Here is a 26,257-nt window from a genome sequence, read left to right as displayed (position 1 = left end):
ATCTCTGCAATGCCATTCTGCTGCGGCGTCCCTGGAGTAGTCCTCTCTAACCGAATGTCATTCGTAGCACATAACCTCTTGAACTCCTCTAGCTCGTATTCCCCACCATTGTCCGATCTCAGACACTTCACCTTTAGATCTGTCTCATTCTCCACCATAGCCTTCCACTTTTTGAAGATTCCAAACACCTCTGACTTCTGCTTCATGAAGTAGATCCACACCTTTCTCGAGTGATCGTCGATGAAGGTGACATAATATCTCGAACCGCCAAAAGAAGACACACTGGCTGGATCCCATACATCTGTATGAATCAAATCTAGCTTCTGAGCCTTAGGTGGCCTTCCACCCTTCTGAAAACTAACCCTCTTCTACTTTCCAAAGATGCAGTCTTCACAAACACCGACTTCCACGGCGTCGATCCCGGTTAGCTTTCCTTGTGAATGCAAAATCTTCATCCCCTTTTCGCTCATGTACCCTAGCCTGTTGTGCCACAGATCTGTACTCTCTTTGCCAGCTGTAATTGTGAGGGTGTCACTCGCATGTAAGGTAAGGTAGAGAGTTCCTAGTTTGTTGCCTCGAGCAACTATCATCGTACCGTTAGAGATTCTTCATGAATCCCCTGTGAATGTCGAAACATAGCCTTCTGCTCCAAGTTGTCCCACCGAAATAAGATTCCTCTTCAGCTTCGGTACGTGTCTTACGTTCTTCAAGGTCCACTTAGAGCCATTCATCTAAATCTGTACTTAACCCTTTCCAACAATATTACAGGGCTAGTTGTTACCCAAATACACTTTTCCAAAGTCCCCTGCTACATAATTCTGAAATAGCTTCCTGTTAGCAGTGGCGTGGAAAGAGGCTCCTGAATCGATGACCCAAGAATCTGAATCGCTGTCCATTGCAAGAATCAAGGTATCCTGCACGATATGAGCCTCCTGCTCACCCGCATTCTTCTTTAGACTTTTGCAGACTGAAGACATATGACCCCCTGGCCACAGTTCCAACACTTCCCTTTGATAGGCCTAACCTTCGAGTTCGACCTCTTCTTCACTGATTTCAACCGATTCTTGTTCTGGTTTTCTTTCTTCTGGCTTCTGCCTCTTTGCTCGAAGTGTAGAGCTGAATCTGAACCTTCTGATTCAGACGATTTCCTTCTAACCTCCTCGGATAGAATCATGCTAACAACATCACTCGGCTTCAACTTCTTCTTCCCCGCCGAATTGCTGGTTGTTGTCACACAACCTGCCCAACTATTCGGCAACTGCGATAGAATCAATAAGGCTTGCACTTCGTCATCAAACGTGATGTCCACAGAGATAAGCTGATCAACAATCGTGTTGAACTCGCTGAGATGCATCGTGAAGGACCGTCCTTCTGTCATCTTGAGGTTGAAAAGAGTTTTGACTAGATGCACCTTGTTTGCTGTCGACGGTTGCTCGTACATCTTCGCGAGCGCTTCCATAAGCCCCACCGTCATCTTCTCCTTCAGAATATTGTGGGCTACTGATTTGGCGAGCGACAACCGGATTTGTCCTAGAGCCTTCCTATCCAGTATCTCCCAATCACCATCTAACTCCTCCTTCTTCTTTTCCTTTTCCTTGCCCATCAACGGGCGATACAAGTCCTTCTGATACAGATAGTCTTCCATCTACGACTTCCAGTAGGCGAAGTCTGAACCGTCAAACTTTTCGATCTTTGATTTGTTTTCCTCTGCTATGGCTTTCACACAAATTGCTGAACGAAACTCTGATACCGGTTATTGGGGATTCGAAACAATCAATCGAACCATTGCCCTTCCGGACCTTGTGTTGAAAGTAGGAAAGTAGAAATAATACCACAAATAAAGATCTAACCTTGCAAAAATAATAAAGGAGACGAACACACAGATTTAACGAGGTTCGACAACGTGCCTACGTCCTCGGGAGCCACACCACACAATCTCTTTATTAATTGAAGAAGAATTACAAGCTCTTAAACTAGGGTTTAATCTCTCTGAAATTCTCTCTCTTCTTGCAGTCAAAAAACTCTCTTTTTTCGTGTTGTTACAACCCTAAAAACGTTTAAGGTATATATAGAGTCTTGGGGAAAACAGAATCCAAAACAGTTTAGGAAACTGTTTGACTACGTCGCGGTCGACTGCGCAGGTCTCGCGGTCGACTGTGGCGGTCGACCGTGCCAAAGCGGTCGACCGCACACCAATCGCGATCGACCGTATCAAAAACCCGAGACCAAAAATCCTACAAGGTTGGCGCGGTCGACCGCCGCGGTCGACCGCCTTCAGCTTCAGCTCCTCCCAACTCTTGTGCATGTTCGCGGTCGACCGCCGCGGTCGACCGTGGATCTGTCTGCTTGTTTTCTCGTCGTTTTGATTCCGGCTCTTGTCTCGACTTTGGGTCTACAACTTAGATTAACAACTACAAAATCTCAAATTGTTATGATATTTGGCATTGACCAACAGAGTCTAGACGACGACCATGTTTGGGATGCACGAAGTGAGTAGATGTAAATTTATTCCATTTGAGATGATTTTCAGTTGAAACACCGCTTTCTGATGGAATGAATTTGCATCTAATCTCTTCTATATATAAATTGTCTTCTTTTATAATTTATTTATCTTAATTTACATATGAATTGTCTTCGTTAATTTGTAAAAGGTTATCTATATTTATTTGCTCATTAACTGTATGACTTGTTTCTTTTACAAAATATATGAAATCTTAAAAACGCACCTGACTTCTTCTTATGATAGATGAATTAGCACAGAAAGATCATCTGAATGCTGAGTAAAATAAAAATAAAAGTTGCAACAAAAGGTAGTTAAGCTTTAGGAAAAAAGAAAGGGGAAAAGGTAGACTAAAGATAGTCAAATTAATAAATAAAAAATAGAAAATTTTAGTAAAAATAGATAGCTTAGGAAAAAGATAACCAAGTTAACTAAGAGAAGGTCAAGTTGAGATTAATGAAAAATACGTAGATTAACTAACAGAAAACAAACTTAGCGAAAAAGGGTCAAATTAAGAAAATGTCTAAACTAACTAAAAGCATTTACTAGAATACGGAGGCGAAAAAAGTTAGACTAACTAACAGATTGACATATATTAAGTATATATGAATTAAACATAAAGATGGCTAGATCAAGCAAAAGTCTGAAAGATTAGTGTAAACATCTTACCATCTATCATTAAAAAGGACGCCCTGTAGTCCACAAAAATGACCATATTGCTTGTACCAACAACATATAAATATAGATTATACAAAATATATGACTAGACTTATCTATGACGCTAAGCTAATTAGATTACTAACTAATAAAACATTGCATTGTTACTTCAAAAGGTAGCTGCCCAGATTGTTTAAAACTTAAAAGGTACTTTAAACATAAGCTACCTAAATTACCTTTCTTTTTCCTTTTTTAAAAAAAAATTCTATCTATCTTTTAATGTTGGCGCCTGTGGTTAAAACTGGAATAATACAGATATATAACAGCAAAAATCTGAACAGAAAATTGATTGGCGCCTGTGGTTAAAACTGGAATAATACAGATATATAACAGCAAAAATCTGAACAGAAAATTGAAGGGCAGTAATTTAAAATTTTCACAGATATATAACAGCAAAAATCTGAACAGAAAATTGAAGGGCAGTAATTTAAAATTTTCAACTCAGCTGCTGTGCGTTTGTAAAACGCTGTGCTTAAAGTATTATTTGGCTTACTCCGGTGCAAGGATCCCAAGGCCAAATTGCTTCCAGTAACAGCAGTCCAGTACTCTGGTGTGCACCGACCCAGTACTGTCAAGATCTCCTCGATCTATAAGGCAAAGATCTCCTCGATCTATCAGGCAAAAGATCTCCTCGATCTATCAGGCAAAATTCCTATAAGCACCAGCTATTTTACAATCTATATCTGTATATATATTGATTGTTGTTTTTGGAATGAATTTTCAAAATACTATACACTAATAAAATAATATTATTTACTATTCATGTGGGCCCCACACCCAAATTATTTTCACGTTTTCATTTTTTCTTCAACTTTGGCTGCAGGACGGTGCCAACCATGAGGAAAACTTTTGTTGTGAGCCCCACCACGGTGGGGCCCACTTGATTAAAAAAAATTATCTAACAATCCCCCACAAATTTTTTTTTAAACTAGTGTCGTGTATTGGTGCCGTCGTTTTAATCGTTATGCATAAGGTAGATGTCGCAAGGACTTGAATCCCCCTTAGACCAACTGAATAAAAGATAGGTGCATGGTGTCGTAGAGACTTGAACCAGCACATGTCTAAAAATCCAGCGATCACATAAGATCAAACTCATCTGTGGTAGTTTTCACTTTGAACCACACTTGCCTTTGCCTTTGCCTTGGCCTTGCCTTTATCTTTGCACATTTATGACCCTGTGTATGTCCTGGTTTCTGCTAGGGCTCTAGGTATCTTTTCACAAGACACCATAGGAGACGACCAAATCTCCACCCATGCATAGGTGAGTTCTTTAGGCATGTTTCCTATCAAACATCCCGCATCCGAAATGCTTTGAGCTCATTAAGGCTTAAGAGCCACCCTCTCTCATGATAGGATTCTAGGTGAGTCCTTTAGGTGTGTTTCCTATCTAACACCCCGCATCCGAAATGCTTTGGACTCATTAAGGCTTAACAGCCATCCCCTTTACATGATAGGATTCTAGTTGAAAAGATCAAAGTTTTACTCGGGTAGTTCAGCCAGGTAAGGATAGTATTAGAGGTTGATCAAAGATCAATTAAGTACCTCGTTCCTTGCGGAGCGCGTTACGCAACCCCTAAACCTTGCCTTAGACACCGACTAATCCAAGAAAACTTGAATCCTTTCACTTGTAAATCTTACTTGACTTTTGAACTATTTATCTTGTCATTAGTAGCATACGCTTTGAACTAATAACTAGATGTAAATGGTAAGTATTTGTAAGACTCACCAAACTTTGCAAATCTTACTTGACTTTTGAACCAATTATTTTATTATTAGTAGCATAGGCTTTGAACTAATAACTTAATAAACATGGTAAGTATTTGTAAGACTTACAAAACTTTGAGACGCATTCCAGCAGACGTCCTTTCGACTATGTATTTTTTCAGACCTTTAGTCAAAGGATCAGCCACATTCTCTGAAGATCGGACGTCAATCACAGAGATGACTCCTTGACAAATAAGCTCTCTCAAATAGCCATGCTTCAGACGAATGGTCCGCTTCTTTCCATTGAACAACGAGTTTGCTGCCACAACACTCGCCACTTGATTATCACAATAGATAGTAATTGCACCTTGCAATTCCGTCAATGGAAGGTCTCGGAGAACACAACTGAGCCACTCAGCTTCATCTCCTGCAACACAGAGTGCGAAGAATTCAGATTCCATCGATGACTGTGCAATCATGGTCTGCTTCTTAGACTTCCACGAGACGGCAGCTCCACCCATAGTGAAGACAAAACCTCCAGTAGATCTGCACTCATCTGGTTCTGAGCACCAGCTCGCATCTGAATAGCCTTCGATTACACCCGGATATCCAGTGTAGAATAGGCCCAGACCTGTAGTTCCTTTAAAGTATCTCATCAATCTCTGGACAGCATCCTAATGAAGTTTTCCAGGATTACTTGTGATCCTACTAAGCATTCCTACAGCGAATGTTATATTTGTCCTTGTGCAGCTCATCGCGTACATAAGACTCCCAATGATCTTTGAGTACCTTAGCTGATCTACTGGTTTTCCAGTGTTTGGTCGAAGCTTCTTGTTGTAATCATACGGTACTGACAGTTCTGGCAAGTCGTAGTAGCCATACTTTCTTAGCATTCTCTTGACATAATGAGATTGGGACAATCCAATACCATCTTCAGAGTATATGATTTTGATTCCGAGAATCACGTCCGCAGTTCCAAGGTCCTTCATGTTGAACTGTACTGAGAGAAATTTCTTGGTAGTTGTTACTATCTCCAAATCACTTCCGATGATAAGCATATCATCCACATAAAGGCAAATAACCACCACCTTTCCTTCAGCGACCTTGATGTATAGGCACTTGTCAGATTCACTGACTTGATACCCATTGTTACGAACAACCCCATCGAACTTCTCATGCCAGAGTTTTGGTGCCTGCTTAAGTCCATATAATGACTTAACAAGTTTACAAACCTTACCAGGTGGAGCATCAAGTCCTTCTGGTTTCTCCATGTAGATTTCTTCTGTGAGATCTCCATTGAGAAAGGCAGTCTTCACATCCATCTGATGTATGACGAACCTTTTAATCGCCCCATGCGATAAGCACTCTGATGGTAGTGATCCTGCAAACCGGTGCATAGATATCAAAGAAATCTATACCTTCTTTCTGAGAGAATCTTTTCGCCACCAGTCTTGCTTTGTACTTTTCAATAGTACCATCAGGACGAAGCTTCTTCTTGAAGATCCACTTGTAACTGATAGGCCTTACACCTTCAGGTACATCCACCAGCTCCCAAGTGTGATTTTGGATCAATGAATCCATCTCATCATCTATAGCTTCTTTCCACAGAAGAACGTCTGTTGATTGCATTGCTTCTTGAAAAGTCTGTGGATCTCCTTCCACATTATAGGTGATGAAGTCATCTCCAAAATCTTTGTCTTCTGATGCGCTTGGAAGATGGTTCGATAACTCCTTCATCATTGACTGGCTCCTCTTGTGCATCTGATGTATTAGCATTCTCTGCTACATCTTTGATCAATAAACCTTTATGTTTGATAAACTTATCCTCAAAGAATTCTGCATCCCGAGCTTCAATGATGGAGTTGGTTCCAAGGTCTAGGAATCTACACGCATTGCTATCTCCAGCAAAGCCAAGAAATACACATTTGTTTGCCTTTGGTCCGAGCTTAGGCCTTCTGATATCAGGTATTCGAACGTATGTGAGACACCCCCACACTTTGAGACTATCCAAAGAATCTGGATATCCCAACCATAACTGATGTGGAGTACTATCAGTTTTGGAATAGGGTACTCTATTCAGAATCCAATTTGCCATTAGCAAAGCCTCTCCCCAATAGCAGGTAGGTAGACCAGATGTGATCAGCATCGAATTCACCATCTCGGTCAATGTGCGATTCTTTCTTTCTGCAATCCCATTAGATTGCAGAGAATACAGAGCAGTAGTTTCAGCAATGATTCCATGCTCCTTGAAGTATGCTTCCGATTCCTTAGATCGGTACTCTCCTCCTCTGTCGCTCCTGAGTCTTTTCACCTGAAGTCCAAGCTGCTTCTCCACTTGAGTCCAAAACTCGACAAATTTGCTGAAGGCTTCATCTTTAGATTTCAGTAGGTAAACATGACAGAAGCGAGAATAGTCGTCGATGAAGGTGATGAAGTACTTCTTGCCGCCACGAGTGACGAAGCTCTTGAAGTCACAAGTATCTGAATGAATCAGATCCAACAGGTTGGTGCTCCTCGTGACACTTGAAAATGGCTTCCTCGTCAGCTTTGCTTGCGCGTAAACTTCACACTTCTCAGGTTTGTTACCCCCACATTTTGGGAGTAATCCTAACTTTTCCATGCTAGATAGTTTTCTATAATTTACATGTCTCAGTCTATTGTGCCATAACAAAGAGGAGTAAGCAGAAGAGAATACTTCATTTACAATGGGGTTGGGTGCACTCGTACTGATTTTATACATGCCATCAGTACGATATGCATTACCAAAATACATTTTCTTGAAGGATAATACAACCTTTCCTCCTTGGAAATCTAGCCTCATGCCTGCATCACACAACATGCTTTCAGAGACTAAGTTTTTGGCAATTGAGGGAACGTGTTTCACATCCTTCAATGTGAGAGTCTTTCCCGAAGAAAGAGTCAGCACCACAGTCCCAGTTCCAAGAACAGGAACCAAAAAACGATCAGCCATTGATACGTTCTCTTTGGTAGCAACATAAGAAGAGAACATATCTCTATTGGAGCATGCATGACAAGTAGCACCCGTATCTAACCACCAACTAGAGATGTTGCTTGGAGTTGTTACCTGAAAGAGCATAGCCACACAATCATCAACTTGATTGACATTGTGTGTTGTTTCCTTCTTTGGTGCTTTGCAGTCTTTGACAAAATGTCCTTGCTTCTCACAGTTGAAGCATTTGCCGCTCCTCTTGAACTCCTTCTTCTGAACGTTCAGGTTCTTCGGATTCTGATTCTTCTTTCTGTTAAAAGACTTCTTCTTCTTGAAAGATGAATAATTACCCTTTTCAGAGTTAGCAGTCACCATGTTAGCAGACGCCTTATGCTTAGCAAGGAGCTCAGTCTTCGTGCGAGTCCGAGTCTCGTCCTCGATCCGAATGAACCTCTTCAAATCAGACAGAGTCACCTGTCTTATCCTTCTTCGAATGTCAGTGGAGAATGACATCCAAGATAAAGGAAGCTTGTTGATAATTGCACCAGAAATGAAGGTTTGACAAAGACTGATTTTTTCATCCTTCAGCTTCATAACAAGCTTTTCAAGCTCTTTGACTTGAGGCAAAACCTCAGTATCATCTTCGAACTTCAAGTCCAGAAATTTGTCAATGAGGTGAGATTTGGACAGCTTCTCCTCATCCTTGTACTGGTCCTCCAGAGCATTCCAGATTTCCTTTGCAGAGGGCTTGTTGGTGTAAGCATCTGCCAGATGATCGGCCATACAGTTAAGAAGATAACTCCTGCAGAAGTGATCATCTCTAGCCCAAGAGGCTTCAGCTTCAGAGTCTTCTTCAGAGTCAGGTTTCTCCTCAGAAACCACATAGTAGATTTTCAGGAGTTGCATCCCGAAGATCACTTTTCGACGCCATGCGTTGAAGTTGGATCCGTCAAAATTTTCTAACTTAAGACAGTCCACTCCAAGAGTCATCGCAGGATCCATGGTAGATCGAAATAATGCTTTAAGATTGTTGGCGCCTGTGGTTAAAACTGGAATAATACAGATATATAACAGCAAAAATCTGAACAGAAAATTGAAGGACAGTAATTTAAAAATTTCAACTCAGCTGCTGTGCGTTTGTAAAACGCTGTGCTTAAAGTATTATTTGGCCTACTTCGGTGCAAGGATCCCAAGGTCAAATTGCTTTCAGGAACAGCAGTCCAGTACTCTGGTGTGCACCGACCCAGTACTGTCAAGATCTCCTCGATCTATAAGGCAAAGATCTCCTCGATCTATTAAGCAAAAGATCTCCTCGATCTATCAAGCAAAATTCCTATAAGCACCAGCTATTTTACAATCTATATCTGTATATATTGATTGTTGTTTTTGGAATGAATTTTTCTTAAGGATTTGAGGTCTATTTATAGCGTTTGAAAAAATACTATGCACTAATAAAATAATATTATTTACTATTCATGTGGGCTCCACACCCAAATTATTTTCACGTTTTCATTTTTTCTTCAACTTTGGCTGCAGGATGGTGCCAACCATGAGGAAAACTTTTGTTGTGGGCCCCACCACGGTGGGGCCCACTTGATTAAAAAAAATTATCTAACATTTAATATATAATCATCTTAATTATGAAAAAGATTTTACTTTCCAAATTAAATGACATTTACAAATAAAATAAAACAGATCGTGTTCTTCCAAATAGGCAGTTCGGTGCATATATGTAAGAAAAATCCTCCGCCAATTTGCCCCTGCTTGTCGATATCTTCCCAGATTGGACTGATGATAGCTCATGGATCATAACTCATGAAGGTTTGGAGTGACTACATTATCCCATTTATTTGGGCAAGTGACTGTACTCATATTTCCTACGTACCAAAAGGGAGGATGATGGCCGCAAACAAAAACGCGAGTCGAGGGCTCAAGTTGAGGGGGACTTGCTGTTTGATTTCTTGCTCCCACCAAAGGCAAAGAAAAAGGCTAGATATGTTCCTGCAAGTCGAAGCAAACAGCTCACTATTTGCCATCTTACGCAGCTGAGGTTAACTTCGATGGTGATGGTGCACGACAATTGAAGCGATTAGCACACAACATTTGTCATTTGAGATAAAAAAAATCATCTAAAGATGAATAATTTGACCGTTATTAGTTTTACGATTAGCCAGACTAAACAGTCAATCCTAATCCAACCCAAACCGCTGCGGGCCTCATTAACAGCGTGAATCGGAGGAGTTGGGATGGATTGAGGATAAACCCACCTCGATCCAAACTGTGAAAATTCACCACTTACGAGTTTACAACTCATTTTGCTAAATGAGTTAACAAAAGATGGACAAGCTGAAAGATCCATCATACCAATCAACGTCTGATCAATGAATAACTTCACCGTAATTAGCAAATGAGCTGACGCTTCATAACCAGTAAACTCATTATATAAATGGGTGATACGCTCTCCTATCTACACATACGAGCATGAAGATTCCCATCCAAGTCGAACAATGAAAAAACTTCTGCATCAAACCCAACAATACACACACGTACACGAACTTGGTACCAAGGTTCTCCATATTTCTCATATATGAGAAATATGGGGAACCTTGGAACCAAGTTCTTTCATTGAACTTGGTAGTGAGGTGGCCAAACCTCACCCCTACATCATGCCTCGAAGATGGAGCCTCTTTTATGGAGTAGGTAAATAGTGATTGAGGTTCTTTCTTCAAGGCATGATGTAGGGGTGAGATTTGGCCACCTCACTACCAAGTTCAATAAAGAAACTTGGTACCAAGTTTCTCCATATTTCTCATATATATATGAGAAATATGGAGAAACTTGGTACCAAGTTTCTTTATTGAACTTGGTAGTGAGGTGGCCAAATCTCACCCCTACATCATGCCTCGAAGAGAGAGCCTCAATCACTATTTACCTACTCCATAAAAGAGGCTCCATCTTCGAGGCATGATGTAGGGGTGAGATTTGGCCACCTCACTACCAAGTTCAATGAAAAAACTTAGTACCAAGTTTCTCCATATTTCTCATATATATATGAGAAATATGGAGATTTCTTTATTGAACTTGGTAGTGAGGTGGCCAAATCTCACCCCTACATCATGCCTTGAAGAAAGAACCCCAATCACTATTTACCTACTCCATAAAAGAGGCTCCATCTTCGAGGCATGATGTATGAGTGAGATTTGGCGAAGCTAAAGCTGAAGGAGAATACACAAAAATAGCATCTCTCAGATCACTTCTGTGGATTCTATTGTTGCCGGACTTCTTCTTCTTCGCCATTGAGAACAAGGCAGAGGTGCAGTTTAGCAGGGGATAGATCGCCTGCTAAAATGAGCCATTAGAGCTGCCACTTTCTTTACTATCCTTCGATCTACTTTTGTCTACTAAAAAATTATTTGTTTAGTACTAAATGAACTATCAAATCGAACTTGACCGAATATCTAGACAAATAATAACCGAACTATTTATTGATTATTCTATTGATTTCCACCTAAGGGTGCATTCGGTCCGGATACGGCTCGGATATGATGCTTATCATACCCATATCCGCTTACCCATCTTGGATACGGATACGGTTACGGATATACCTCGGTAAGAAAAATTCATATTCATATCCGCTAAAATCGAATACAATCACGGATATAAATGCGAATATGCATGTAGATACAAAATGGATATGAGAAAACTAGATAGTATTGAGAAAAATATAGTTAATGTGATACAAAAGAGTTCGTTAGTATGTTCATTATAACTAAAAAGCTAAAATTAGACATTGATCATCAAAATTAACCACAAATTCATAATCTAAGAATTAAAACTAGCATAAGAGTATGATTAATATGTATTCGGATATTTCGGACACAGATATAAATATTTCACTACAAAACCATATTTATAACAATATCTTATCGATTATAGATTTGAGTAACCATATTCGTATCTTAACGGATATGGTTGCAGATATTTCCTCAGATACGGATACGGCTTAACACCCCTAATAACCAACCAAATATATGTTATATGTAGCATCACTTAAAACTTCTGATTTCAACCTTTGTAATCCAAACTACAATGATCGCAACTGTAGGGTCTCAAAAAAGATACGAAACGATTGGTTTTCTTTAACTGTTTTAGTCGTGAAATGAGATTTTCTCGCTTGATAAAAATCTCTTTTACAATCACTCTTTCTCAAGTACAGAAGAGGAGAAGGTTGATTTGACTTCTCATTTGTTTAACGTGGGTTCTGGGTGGCGAAAGGATGCCTCACTTGATGCTTGAGTCGAGCTTGCTTCTCGTTGACAATCAGAATAAGATCGCTTCCACTTGAGAAGAGAATCAGCTACTGTTGAGTGCTTGAGCCGCCGACGGTGGCTGCTGTTGATTTTAGATCGCAAGAACCGAGGTTCGGATCTCAAACTTGAATGCAAAAGCTCTGCCTGGAGTGCTCCTTGCGCGAATGTCCAAGTTGCAAGATGATCCCTTTTTCATAGCTGTGTGCAACTATTTATAAGCCTCTAACGCGTAACTGATGCACTGAATGTGGGGTTGAGGGACATAACTGACTCCTCAAATTTAGCCCACGTGGGTTGACTCAATCTTCAGGACCATTACAGTCGAACTTCATTTGGTATGTCTGGCCTCGCAGCGTGGCGAGGTTTGTCTAATGAGACGAACCTCAGTACGCAGTGAGGTTCGTCCAACAAAGCGAGCTTTGCTATATGGTGAGCTTCGTCCTCTGAGAAAACTTCGTCTTCATTGACGAGTTTGAGTTTCGTCTTCACTGACGAGCTTCAGACTTCACCTCCAATGACAAGCTTTATTGTCTGAGACGAGGTTCGTCATTGTGATGAACCTCGTCATGTCTGTTATGGGCTTCGACGCTCACTTGTTTCTTGGCATTTTTTAGTGCCTACAGCTACTAGGAGCAAAGGCAACACTAGATGTGCAATCTGGTTTTCTACAACAAAATCAATAGCCTGAAATCGAAAGCATTTCAAAAAACTAAAAAGAACTGAAACTGACAACTGCCTAAGCTGTCCCCCATTGAACAATTCATGTACAACTGATTGAAAACGTACAGGCTCTCAAGGATTACATAAGGAACAAATCTCAATTACTAGTTCTCACTCACAAGTTCATGCTATAGAGAATATCGATTCCTTTCTCAGATGGAAATTTGCAGAGAAATTGCCTGATAACAACAAAGTCCATCTCTTGATATAAGCTAGTGTCCTCAACTGGCAGCTGATGCCCATTCTTTCTTGATGTCAAACGTATAATTGATCTCCAAGTAGCATTTCCCATCATCATCAACAAACTGTTCACAAAAGAGTTTTTAGCTTATCAGAATGTTCAACAAAGACAAAGACCAGTTTATAATACGATAACAAAAATTCACACAATTCTCCAATAACAGATAGAGACATGAACTTCTGTTCAGAAAGAAAACCCACCACTTTTTTGGATAGGTAAATTCTGTTCAGTATATGATTCATGCCCATATTATTGTCACAATAAGATTTAAGTTTGAATATGTTCTAGCTACATCTGAGTGTTTTGACATAACTAGACCGGGCCGATGATATTGTCACAATATTGTATCAGTAGAATTGCTTTCATGAATACAATGACATAACTTCATCTAGAACTGGGTAATTACAGGCAGATTGATGGGCACACATTATTCTCATCAGCTCTTTAGTCGGGATGGGTGTTGATGACCCCAAACCATATCCACAGAATATCTATTACGTACTATAAGGAACAATCTTCATTAATATGTGTTATATTTATCAAATGGATGGAGGTATGAGCATATCAATTTGACTCCTAACAAAATAACAGGCATTAAACACATGGAGAGGTGAAAAGAGATGGATAATATCAATAGGATCAAGGTTTTAACTCCCTTCATATGGCCGAAAAGAGATGGATAACATCAACAGGAGCAAGGTTTTAACTCCCTTTGAATGGCTGGTTGGATTAGGTAACGTAAAAATCCTTTCACACACAAATTGTGCTGGGTTCTGGTTCAAGTTATATTTATACAAGATCAGTAATAAAATTATCCTCTACTAAATACCGGTACTGGAAAAGTTTAGCATGCACCACAATCATTAACATAGCCATCAGCATGGTCATACTTTCATGTGAAGATATTTATCACCAGAACTCATTTCAAATCAAGATCCATAACATATTCTACACCACAGAAAATTAAAAGAAAACAAGCTATGTATTCTACGCCACAGAGCATGTAAAAGAAAAATAAGCGATAGAAAATATAGGTGAACATACCCTGGTTCTTGCTGAATAGGATCCTCTTGCGAACATTCCAGCTGGAGTGGTCTCTTCCGGTGTCTCATAAACATAAGGCTCGAGCTGAGGACTAAAGGTACCCAACATTTCTTTTGCACTCTCCACTGAAATGGGAATCAATGAAAGTAAATATCAATGCAATTCCAAAAATCATATATAATTATAAAATGGTGGTCAACAATAGGAAAGAGGAATAACCTGCCATATAATAGGAAACGTAAACTGTTCCCTTGAAACATTAGATAATTAGAAAAAAAGGATTTGTCACTCTGTTATGCGTGAAAGATCGAAATAGAACCAAAATGTGCACAGTTTTAGAGTGCTGAGAGTGGCGCTATCTTTTTTCTTGAGTTTAAAAATAGATAAGAATATACTATATAATAGATAGTTACAGTGGTGCTCTCTTATCTTTACTCTATTGTAACAAGTCAATTACATAGGTTGGAGTCTTATAGGTCCACGATTTTATTTTCTGAATGTTTGATTTTTCCTACCGTATAATTATAGAGAGATTTTCTTTGGATGTTTATCTTATCTTATCTTTTTTTCCCCTTCTTATTTCTTTACAATCATGCACTCCCTCTCTATATAGAGGTGGATTATTCCCATTCTTTCTTTTCCTACAACATTAAAGGCTAGCGGAATTAATGTCAAGAGATCTCCTAATCATTCCCAACATATCCTAACAAGTTCTCCAAAATCCATTTTACCAATTTCAGAGTAGATCAGGGTGCAGACCTGCCACCACTAACTTGATCAGATCTCATCTCCTCTAATCCAATCAACTTCCCAACAAACTAGGACTGTACCCAAGCCAACAAGAAACTCTGAGATGGTGTCTTAAACAAAATTCCTGCCTTCGGTAATTGATGAAAGCCGACTGATTAGGACGCCATTGCTAAAAAGTGTTACCAAAAGCCCAAACCAAGATTGCTGAAGGCTTATATGGTTCTGAAAAGTTTAAACGAGTCCTTAGTTATTTTCAGTTTGGCCTGAAGACTCCAATAAAATTGCTGTCTTCCACATCACAACTTTTGATCTCTGGCTTGAACCACCAAGACCACCACCGCATCATTCTCTCTACTGCCATCATCACATCTAATGCCTTTCCTCCATGTATCAAATTGAGCCGTCCATTGGATAGAACACCATAGTCGACCCTCTGATTTTTTTCTTTCAGAAAATTAATGTTCTAATAGACCTTCTTAGGATACTAGTAACTTTGTTTTATATAGCTAATTTTATTTATTGATCCAAATGCCCAATCCCACCATTCTCCTGAATTCAGCAATTTATTTATCTTTTTTTTTTCCAGATTTTAACAGATGTGGGGAAGATTTAAAATAACTAACCGTATCTCATCCTTGATCAAACCTAGAGAAGATTGAAAATACAACAAACTTTTTATCTCATCCATAGCCATTGCTTGCTTTGCAGAATAACAGATTTACAGTTCTAATTTAATTATTCAAACATCAAAGTTTATTTTAATTTTACAAATTACTTAATGCACTGTTACATTTTGTTCTATACTTCCATTCCTAAAAGAGCAACATATATAAGTTCATAGATAGCATTTTCTTTTAATTTTGTATAAAAGCACATATATAAACATGTGTTATTGAAGTATAACTACAATTATCTAAAGTTAATTCGTGACGTTCTACTATGACAATGTGAACAATAAACAAGAAAAAAATACATGCATCTACCCTTTCTCCTGGAAGTGACTTATATATTTATTTCGGTCTTGCATCTACATGGAAACTCTACAAGATAAACCAATTAAATTAACCCTCGCCCTCTCAACTGCAAACAAGTGTAAATTTCCATTAGTTCCCTGATAACAAAAGACGAGGAAAATGATTCAAATGTACAAGCAGATTGAATCCCCTCTATAAGTGTTTGAGATATCATGAGTGAATTTTATAATGTATATGACTTGTACCATCTGAAGAAAGATGATTTACAATTCACAATGATTAGTTGCTTATCTACTGGATAAATATTAACCATTCAAATGTATTAAGGAAATCTCGTGAATGATAGAAATGGGAAACATTAAGCATAATAACTATGTACCATAGCTCAAAATTTTTCGTGAGATAGACAACTCACCCTTGACGCCAGTTTTCCAAACTGTGTTAGTGTATCGCAGGCCAGAGACAATATTGTTGCTGACTAAGAAAGAGAACTTGAGCTTATAAGGGCTCCCTTCCTTCAGAGTAAACCACACCCCCTTCGGATTTGGCACCACAGGAACCGGGAGGACTATATCATCTCTACCAGGAGAGAGTATTGAAAGATTCTGGATCTTAACCTCTGGTTCCAAAACTTCTGTATCATGAGTAAATGTGAGAAATTTATCCAAAAAAAAAACATTTGTGCTAAACACAACAATGTGACTACATTAGACTGCGAGAGAAAGGACAACACATTAAGGACCCACTTCCAAATTAGAGTGGCTAGAGCCTATTTCAAGAAGACATTGGCGATCAAAATCTGTACTTCCAGCACCTTTTTCTAGAATATGAACGTGGACAAAGAGTTCTCAAGAAAATATTTCGGTATAAATGCTAATCCATTTCCAAAGATTACGGGAAAATCAACATCTTACAAGTTATTATAGCATAATTAAGCTAGCTATGACCAGAAATCAAAATGTATAATTATGCGATGAAACTTAATGATCTACTTCTTTCTCATTGATCTACATGCTATTTAGGAGTGAATCATTCAATCATATTGTACATAATACAATTTGGTCATGGAGCATAGCTTAATTATATGGTAGCTGTGTGTGTGTACTATCTGTGTAATAAATATTATAAATTTGTCCTTAAGAAGAAAAACAATAGGGTTTGTGCAATCACATTTAAATACGGTGGCATTATGAAGCTACCTTTAAAGTTCAGTTGATATAGAAACCAAGGGCTTTCCTATAGCTATCAACCACCTTAACAAACTTTCTGGTGAAATTTTGGTTGAAGCCCCAAAATGCTCTTGAAGAACACATTCGCCAAACAAGTAACGTGCCTTCTTGACCAAAAACCTAAACCAAAACCCTCTTATTAAGAAGAGATGTCATGTGCCTAGCAGATGTGCTTTTAAGAGCATTTTTGAGGATTTCAATTGAAAATTCGGAAAATAGACCAAGCAGTTGATTGCTATCAGAAGCACCTTTAAAGGTGGTTTCTCTATGAATTAAACTTTAACGTATTCACACCAATTTTCAACGTGTTTTCTTTGAAAAACCCAACCTTCTCTCTCCAAAAAAAACTTTCAAGGGGAAGAAGGACAATATTCTATTAAGGAAACATTCTAAAGACAAGATATTATTAAGAGAACATCTTTGGCCTGTTTGGATGGAGGGTAGAGAAGGGGAAGGGAAGGGAAATTTCATTTTAACCTTGTTTGGGAGTTTCATTTAGAAAGGTAGAGATGGAGGGGAAATTTGGCCTAAATTCTTACACCCCAAATTGGGGTGTAATGGAGGGAAAGGGAAGGAAGGGGAATTTTTTCCCTTCCTTCCCTTTCCTAATAAGTAAACTCCCAAACACACCACTTATGTCCTGAATAAAGTTAAGTTCCTACATCAAACAAACAATTCCAACTTCAAAAACTGGAAACCAGGACCAAGGAGAAAGGTTCCTTCAACAAATAAAAAAGCTTAGGACAAAAGTTAGGGACCCAGTTCCAATGTAGAGCCATTATTTAATGATGATGAAGTGTTAAGAATCCAGTCAAGATCTTGACCCTTTAATTATTTTTCTACAAGAAGTGCAAAGTTCATAACGGAAACAAGACAACATGAACCGTTTCCAAGAAAGTCAAATATTCTCAGGATATATGCTCACATATCCAGTCCATCAGACACATTCAAGAAAAAGGGACAAAAAACCTTCAAATTTGAATATAATATCCATTAAGCAGCAAACATTCACCCTTAATTAATTAAGCTTAATAAAACATAACAATCTCAAAAGATAAATAGATCCAGAAGTACGTCTACCTGAAGATATCCTAAACTAAACGAACAGGATTAAAAGATGAACAACGTATTTGAGGGCAAAAAAATATTTTCGGAAGCCAAATAAAGTTCTAACGCAAAACATGTCGATAAACATCCTTTCATTTCATAATTTCTTAATTGAGGGAAATTAACCAATCCCATAAGCTAAGAAAAATATACCAGCCCATAATATAATGTATCTATTATCAAAGGAACCAAGAGCAAAACACATGAAATCTTTGAAAGGTTACGAATAAAAAAGGCTAATAAACAAAACAAAAAGTTAAGGAAAAAGAAAGGGTCGAATTACCTCCAACAGAGTTCAAATCCACACTTCCTAAGAGTTGCTCCTTCCATCTCCTCAAACTCTCATCATCCTAAAAAGAACAACACAAACAAACCCATGAAACGAATCTTTCAACAAGTTTGGGCTTGTTCCGTATACAATACCTTATCTTTCTCTATGTGCTGTCTAAGGCTAAACTGAGGCCCCAAATCAATCAATTTCGAAACTTTTCCTTCTTCTCCCTCGTCCTCCTCTTCAGTTCCATAATTGGAAGTTTCACTCATCGTTCTGTTATGGGTCACCACCTTCCCCTCGCCATTATTAGCTTCCAAGCTCGCGTCTTTATCAGAGGATTCTTTGTTCTCGTCCAAACCCATGTCCTTAGAACAGCTAGAAGGAGCTCCAACGGCTAAAGACATTGCAACCTCAAACGCATCAAAACCCACCAGCGGTCTGAAAAACAAAAGGCAATAATTTGCACCCAGATGAACAAAGATCCAAGAGGTGAGAACTTTGGAGACCAAAATAACAAGACCCAAATGAGGAATTGGCGTGAAGAGAGAGAACCCAAGAAAGGAATTCCTACGGGGAGAACAAAAGGAAGGAGCTTTGCGGTGGATATTGTTGCAGAGGGACAAGAAAGGAAATTAATTAATTTTAGAGAGAGAGAGAGAGAGAGAAGTGAAGACAACGTGAGGATCAATTAATAGGGAGATCTCTCCTCAACTTGATTCATTCTTAGGGCATCTCCAATCCTTTGCCTCAAAATGGTGCAAATTTTGCACCAAAATGGTGCAAAAGTCACATCTAACAGTAATTCATCTCCAACCCATTGCACCATTTTTTGCACCAAAAAGGAATATTCTCAGTATCTTTCTTTTTATCTACTTTTATATGATTATTTTTTATCCCCTATATTTTTAACTATTTCAACAATTAACCTCACATATCAAATTTTATTTTTTCACATATTTTCCAAACAAAATGATTTATTATTTAAAAAATTAAACTAATAAAACAATAAAATATTATATACCTATTATTAATATTGCCAAAATATTACATTCAAGAACACAACAGAAAATAAAATGTAAGAACATAATTAAACATTAACAACAACGTAAAAATTACAAATTTAGTATGCTCTTAACTATCTGAATTAGTGTATTCCTCACATAGATGATCTATCAATGCATTACGAAGCGCAATATGGGCATCTTTATCCTTGATTTTTTTCGTAACGTGCAATAAATTGAGTAAATCTTATAGTTTCATCTGCTACCATATCAACTTCTGGTGTTGGTGCTTCCCTTACTTCTTGAATTGGTGCATAAAGATCACGTTCATCCTCGATTATCATATTGTGCATAATAATGCATGCAGTCATTATGTCATGTAATACATGTTTTTTCCAAAAACGTGCTGATCCTGCCACGATTGCAAATCGTGATTGGAGAACTCCGAACGCACGTTCTACATCTTTTCTACATGCTTCCTGTTTCATGGCAAAATATTTTTTCTTCCTACCTTGTGGCTGTTGGATTGTTTGTACAATAGTAGCCCATTTCGGATATATACCATCAACTAAATAATAACCCATATTATACTCTTTTCCTTGAATAACATAGTGAGCGGGAGGAGCAATACCTTGAGCTAGGTTAGATAAAAGATTAGATGACTCCAGCACATTGATATCATTATTGGTGCCTGGCATACCAAAATATGCGTGCCATATCCAAAGATCATAATCTGCCACAGCTTCGAGGATAATAGTTGGTGACCCACTACGTCCTGTGTATTGCCCAGACCATGCTGTTGGACAATTTTTCCATTTCCAATGCATACAATCAAGACTTCTTTCCATTTCCAATGCATACAATCAAGACTCCTAACCATTCATGGAAAACCACGTTTTTTCCAATATAGAGTAGCCTAGCAATATCGTTAGCGTTAGGTGTTCGTAGATACCGCTCTGCGAATATTTCCACCATAGCACGACAAAATTTTGTCATACTTTCAATTGCTGTTGACTCACCTATTTTAACGTATTCGTCCGTAGCATCAGCTGGTAGGCCGTATGCCAACATGCGAAAAACAGCTGTTACTTTCTGTAACGGTGATAATCCCATTCTACCAAGTCCATCACTTCGTTGTTGGAAGTAATAGTCATGATCTTTCACTGCATCAACAATACGAAGGAACAAACTTCTTGACATCCGATATCGACGACGAAACATATCTTCTCCAAAACGTGGATTATCGGCAAAGTAATCTATGACCAAATTCTGATGCGCATTTTCTCGATCGCGGTTGATCACTGCATGACCGGGAATCGAGCCACCATGGATCGGTTGGTAGTTGTGTTGACGTAAATTGTTAACGAGGATCATGTTGTTGTTGATGTACTCACAAATTACTTCTTCGGTTTCATCAATCTCTGCAATGATATTGGACAGAAAATTATCATCATCCGAAGATGAAGATGATGATAAGTATGATGGACCTCCAACATCGAAATTCATTTTTGAAGTAAGAAAAGAATGACTGAAGTATGCAGAAATGGAGAATAATAATTTTAACACAACAACGAGTAATTGTGTGGATGTACCTAATCTAGTATGCTATTTATAAAACTTTGCTTAGCTGTATACATTGAACAATGTGTAAAGTTGAGCTGATTTTAGGAAATGCTTTCCAGCTGTTATCAATTTGTCACAAAATTCAAATTTGCTTTTAGCTGTATACGTTGGACAATGTGTAAAGCTGACCTGATTTTAAAAATTAAATTCAAATTCAAATTCAAATTCAAATTCAAATTCAAACAAAAAAAACAAATTTGGATTGGCTATAAATAACATTCACGGTTTCTACTTCAAGCCACCCAATTCGAAGTATTTCTTCAAAGTATTTCTGATCTCCAAACAAATCGCTTTTTACAAAAAAATGTCTGTTCGATCAACTGGATACACGGTTACTGAAGATGTGCTCCTTTGTCAAGTATTCTTGGATATTTCTCAAGACCCTATTATCGGTAGAAACCAGTCTCGAGATGCATTTTGGTCTCGTGTGGAGGACAGATACAATGAACTTCGAGACCAAAATTCTGATGTGCGTACGAGCCGATCAATTCGTTCTCGAATGGAAATTATAAGTAATGAAGTAAGGAAATTGAATGCGTGCTTGAGACAAGTAGAGAATCTGAATCCAAGTGGTGCTTCAGATGAAGATATTGTAAGTATTCTATTAATTATCGTCTGAATTTTATTATTATTGTTGAAATACATAACTTGATGTTCACTATAATTTACAGTTAGTTCGAGCAAAGATGTTATTTATGCAAGAACCAAAGTACAAAAAAGGTTTCAAATTTGATCATGTCTGGAATATGGTTAAAAATTTTGAAAAATTCAAAGATGATGTCCCCACAGCAAGACAAGTTGGTCGAAGACAATCCCAAAGTGTGAACTTCGACTCGTCACAATCAGATAATCCCACTCCGGAATCTCCTATATCAACATCTCCTGGATTGTCATCATTTACTCCATCTGAACGACCTATTGGGGTAAAAAAAGCTAAATTGAAAAGGAAAAATGATGATCATGAGTCAAGTGTAGTGGACTCCATCGAGACCTCCAGCAACCGACTTATAGACAGGTTAGACAAGGCGAGCTTGGACAGGCAAGTAGCGTTTGATATCGAACGAGAAAAGATAGCCATGAAAAAAGATAGAGATGAATGGAAAATTATAATGAAAGATTTGAATTCCATTGCTGATCCAAACGTGCGTGAGTACGTTCGAGCTCAACAGATTAAAATAATACAAAAAAGAAATCAACAAGAACAAGGGTCTGCTTCTAATTTTGGCAATTATTTTAATGATTGTAGGCTGTCTAAAAATCACAATAGATAGTTGATCCCTATCAAAACACCGATGATGGAAGTTACAATCTGACGACTTCCAGAAGGCTACAATTTGAAGACTTTCACGTAGATCGCTAAAGGTTACAATCTGACGACCTTCACGACAACTGATGGAAGCTCTAATCAAACAGCCTTCATAATCAACATCGGGAGTTACAATCTGACGACTCTCATATATCAGAGAGCTAAAGCAAAGATTACAAAATGACGATCTTTGCAACGCTTCGACAGAAAGAGACTACAAATCGACGGTCTCTTCAAATCAAACTGTGGAAGTCCTCCCCGCGAACCAGCATCAAGACGCACCATGTTCATAGCTACGAACGCAGCTCAAATCAACCGCTGAACGCAGCTCAAATCAGCAGCTGAACGCAGCTTCAACCGCTGCCTGACGCAGCTCCAACCGACGTTGAACGCAGCTCCAATCCGCTGCCAAACACAGTTCAAATCGCTGCCAAACGCAGCTCTAATCGCCGCTAAACGCAGCTTCCAACAAGATGCAAACGCAGCTTCCAGACACTGCGTTCAAGCTTCCAGACACTGCGTTTGAACGCAGAATTTACACCGGAACGCGGATTTTGCGGTTGACTCGTTCAAACACGAGCTGAACAGTTTCAAAACCGTTTCCCACGATCTGAGGGGATCATAACTCCACTCAGGAGTGATTTAAGGGGCGGTTACATCCCATTAGCCCTACTTAGGAGCGAATTAAGGAGGTGGTTACACCCCTTAATCCCCTATAAATAACTGAAAATCAATTCAGTTCAAGGGGTCGGTTCGGGCGGTCTGTTGGAACTTCTTGGCAGCGAAAAGAGGATCATTCATCCTCCGGTTGGAGCTTTGGAGATCGGCAACAAGATCTTCTTCATCCTTGGCTTATAACCGACTTTCGGTTAAAGATTTTTAAACTCGTTCAGAGTTCTCCACAACGTCAAATCGTGAGGAGAAGACCACGTTCCAGTGAATCAAGATATTCGGATCGTCAACGGAGAGCAAACTCGACGCGAGCATTCGAGGGAGGCACTCCATCGCCACCGTGAAGAACCCAGAATTAAACAAAGGAGAGAATCCAGATCATTCTCTTCTCTTTTGTAATTAGGAAATCCAATTGTAATCGATTTTGAGAGAATACAAATCAATTTTCTTTCGTTTCTTTTACTGCAAATTTTCCACAAACAATGATATTGGACACTCTGGCCCCGATCTACCAGATTATTGAGAGTTGCTTGTCCATCTTAAGTAACGTCACCATGTTTAGTTTGTATTTTATGTTTTATTTTAATGAAGTTTTATATTATGTGTGTCAGTTTTTATATGTTATGTATTTCAGATATGTAATCATCCTATCGCACCTAAAGTCCCCACACAAAACAAAGAGGGCCTTCCCTCTGCTTCTGTTGTAAATATTTGATTTGTTAGTTTGTAATAAGCTTTCTTATAAATACAAACGAAACTCCTTCCTTCGGAAGAATCAAATTTTCACCCTACATCTATCTAATCCAATGGCCTAGATTTCGATGGCAGAATTGTAAATATAGACAAATTTAATATACTGCATTAATGTGAAAAGGGTAAAATTGGAACAATTCATTGCATTAATGGTGATTGATTACATTGGAACAATGATACAAATTTAATACACGTCCTTTAATACTCTCTCTTACATTATAGACAATATATTTAATGAAACAATTGGGGACAAATTGTAAATATATAAAAGTATGAGGTTTAAAAAAAATTGAAAATAAAAATAAAAAAAACAGTAATGGGGGATGAACAGTGCGACGCCAAATATAGCGTCGCGCTGTTCATCCCCGTCAAAATGCGGCAACAAATGCCGCTCGATTGGAGCTCCCACGCAGCGGCATTTTCACTTTTCGCCTCAAAATGCCGCTGCGTTGGAGATGGTCTTAGAAAAGGTGTTATGGGCTAGCGCTCGGCAATTTTTTAAATTATACTTAAAACTAATTAATTAATACTAATAAGTACACTGGTTTTTTTTGTCAATTATGGCTTATGAGGGGTGGTCACGGGACTCATTATCTCGTGACAGCATTAATGTCTATTTATTGTTGATCTTATGGACAGACCAAAGTCATTCTAATGCAGCAAAATTATTAAAGCTGGTTTAAGTGCTGGCTTAATGATATATGATCATTTCATAATTTTTTTATGTTTGTTTAGAAAAGATTAACATTGATAGTGATGATGTTGGCAATTATGATAGCAAGGAGCAATGCAAGGTAGAAAAAGAACACTGCTACATTGACCCAAAATATAGGACCATTGGAGGGGACAAGTGAGTTGTCCCCCTCCTATTGCATAATGAGCCGGCATGACCAAATCATTATGCAATAGGGAGGAGACACCTCATCTGTCCTCTTTCTTGGTCATATATTTTGGGTCTTCATATTTCGGGTCTTTCAGGCATTTTTCGTAGAAAGAAGGGGAAAATAAAGTTAGTTTTGGATTGTGCAAGTGGGGCATGTTGGCTCTTGATGTTTGAAGTGTAATTGATGTTTCCTTATAGACTACAACAGATCCAAATGCCATTTGTCCAAGTTGATAATGACTCTTTATGACAAAAATCTTTAACAACTTTCTCTTCGTTTAGATTCTTGCCGCTTAGAAATATGCAGTGCATACGGACAGAGGATACTGTTGGGCGGTTTTAATCCGAAGTTCACTACAAGTGAATACACTGATACGGTAACCTCGTACTCTTTTTAGTCCCACAAGTTTGCCCCTCGTAACCTATGGGTTCAATTCAATTAGATTGTGAGGCTTACGATTAGTTACGTTCCAGTATCTTGATTCTTGAGGCACGCAGTAGCTAGAGGAGTGATACTAAAGTTTGTGCATCTACATTGATAGCTCTGAAATTATCGAGTCTAATTACATGGATCAAGTCATCAATATGATACTGGAATCTGATGATAGGTTAACGCTATTTATTTTTTGCGGCATAGCAATTTCTAGTCGTATGCTATTTAGCATTAGGGTTAGGTTTAAATTCGTGGTTGGGGTTAGGTTAGGAATGGACTCGGAGTTAGAATTGTAGAAAAAAATTACTGACTAAAATTTCATTGTTATAACCCAATACCTGAACCTAATAGTCAACAATCTTTGTTAGCCCTAACCATAATCCTAATCCTAGCTCTAAGTCTAGCTCTAATCATAACCAAAATCTAACAAGAACTTCATGCCAGAAAATTACATTGGTGTTAACCTGCCATCAGATTTCAATATAGCATGTGTAACTACAAACAATAATCTTAAGGTTACCTAAATAGATACGCAAACTTCGGAGTCACGCATGTTATTACATCATATATGATATTATTGTAATGTAATTGAATCCTTAGAGTTATAAGAGCGACGTCTAATGACTAATTTTCTCTTTAACATCTAAAAATCAAATAAATGGATTTTTAGAATTGGGTAGATAGATTGTTAGAGTTCCTAATCACATACACATTTTCTCATTTAAGTTGTGCGCTGGTTTCAAATTTAAAGTCTTCCTAAATTTGTGATCTAGTGAAGGATTCGGGCGTAACTTGGAAGGCATTGCTTCAGGTAAATATGGTCTTATAATAGGGCTTGAATTTGAACGCATAAAGGTATAAATAGTATCACATCCACAAATATTAAAGATGACACAGTATTTCCTCAATTTGAACCGGCCTCTAGCCAAACCAACTAACTTCAAAACAGTCAACAAATGACGAACTAATTACAAAATATGCCGGTATTCGCCCTTCTCTTCGGACTGTCGCTTTCTTTCCTTCTCCTTCATTTATTAATTCAACTTTATGATCTCTCATAGATTAA

At 38.3% G+C, this 26,257-nt stretch overlaps 4 protein-coding genes across 5 annotated transcripts; 1 reads left to right on the top strand and 3 right to left on the bottom strand.

Moving 5' to 3' along the window:
- Positions 12,892-19,197, bottom strand: LOC109840097 (rho GDP-dissociation inhibitor 1). 2 transcript variants are annotated; one of them, XM_020408609.1, is made up of 6 exons: positions 19,073-19,197; positions 18,670-18,958; positions 18,530-18,596; positions 16,326-16,544; positions 14,187-14,311; positions 12,892-13,206 (listed from the first exon to the last, which is right to left on the bottom strand). In XM_020408609.1, the coding sequence occupies exons 2-6, from the start codon at positions 18,922-18,924 to the stop codon at positions 13,123-13,125; spliced, it is 750 nt and encodes a 249-aa protein (XP_020264198.1). In that variant the 5' UTR covers positions 18,925-18,958; positions 19,073-19,197; the 3' UTR covers positions 12,892-13,122. The 2 variants fall into 2 exon arrangements, with proteins under 2 accessions (XP_020264198.1, XP_020264199.1); XM_020408610.1 differs by having other exon boundaries at positions 19,092-19,195.
- LOC109842146 lies at positions 19,725-20,348 on the bottom strand. The gene has a single exon (XM_020411052.1). It carries the CDS (start codon positions 20,346-20,348, stop codon positions 19,725-19,727), a length of 624 nt encoding a protein of 207 aa, XP_020266641.1.
- LOC109842145 lies at positions 20,353-21,027 on the bottom strand. The gene has a single exon (XM_020411051.1). It carries the CDS (start codon positions 21,025-21,027, stop codon positions 20,353-20,355), a length of 675 nt encoding a protein of 224 aa, XP_020266640.1.
- LOC109842143 (glutathione S-transferase T3-like) lies at positions 21,392-25,055 on the top strand. The gene is made up of 4 exons (XM_020411050.1): positions 21,392-21,736; positions 21,816-22,368; positions 24,611-24,669; positions 25,041-25,055. The coding sequence occupies exons 1-4, from the start codon at positions 21,449-21,451 to the stop codon at positions 25,053-25,055; spliced, it is 915 nt and encodes a 304-aa protein (XP_020266639.1). The 5' UTR covers positions 21,392-21,448.

This window comes from Asparagus officinalis, chromosome 5, assembly GCF_001876935.1.
Source record: "Asparagus officinalis chromosome 5, Aspof.V1, whole genome shotgun sequence".
Taxonomy (NCBI): domain Eukaryota; kingdom Viridiplantae; phylum Streptophyta; class Magnoliopsida; order Asparagales; family Asparagaceae; genus Asparagus; species Asparagus officinalis.
This window is presented reverse-complemented; position numbering and strand designations above follow the sequence as displayed.

Excerpts from the sequence above, each read along its gene's own strand:
- LOC109840097 (XM_020408609.1), bottom strand. The coding sequence starts at position 18,924 with ATGTCTTTAGCCGTTGGAGCTCCTTCTAGCTGTTCTAAGGACATGGGT. Across the intron at positions 14,312-16,325 it reads TTGGAAAACTGGCGTCAAGG|TGGAGAGTGCAAAAGAAATG; the intron begins GTGAGTTGTCTA and ends TTCCCATTTCAG. Across the intron at positions 13,207-14,186 it reads CCTATTCAGCAAGAACCAGG|TTTGTTGATGATGATGGGAA; the intron begins GTATGTTCACCT and ends TTTTGTGAACAG.
- LOC109842146 (XM_020411052.1), bottom strand. The coding sequence starts at position 20,348 with ATGCATTGGAAATGGAAAAATTGTCCAACAGCATGGTCTGGGCAATAC.
- LOC109842145 (XM_020411051.1), bottom strand. The coding sequence starts at position 21,027 with ATGAATTTCGATGTTGGAGGTCCATCATACTTATCATCATCTTCATCT.
- LOC109842143 (XM_020411050.1), top strand. The coding sequence starts at position 21,449 with ATGTCTGTTCGATCAACTGGATACACGGTTACTGAAGATGTGCTCCTT. Across the intron at positions 21,737-21,815 it reads GTGCTTCAGATGAAGATATT|TTAGTTCGAGCAAAGATGTT; the intron begins GTAAGTATTCTA and ends TATAATTTACAG. Across the intron at positions 22,369-24,610 it reads AGGGTCTGCTTCTAATTTTG|AAAAGATTAACATTGATAGT; the intron begins GCAATTATTTTA and ends ATGTTTGTTTAG.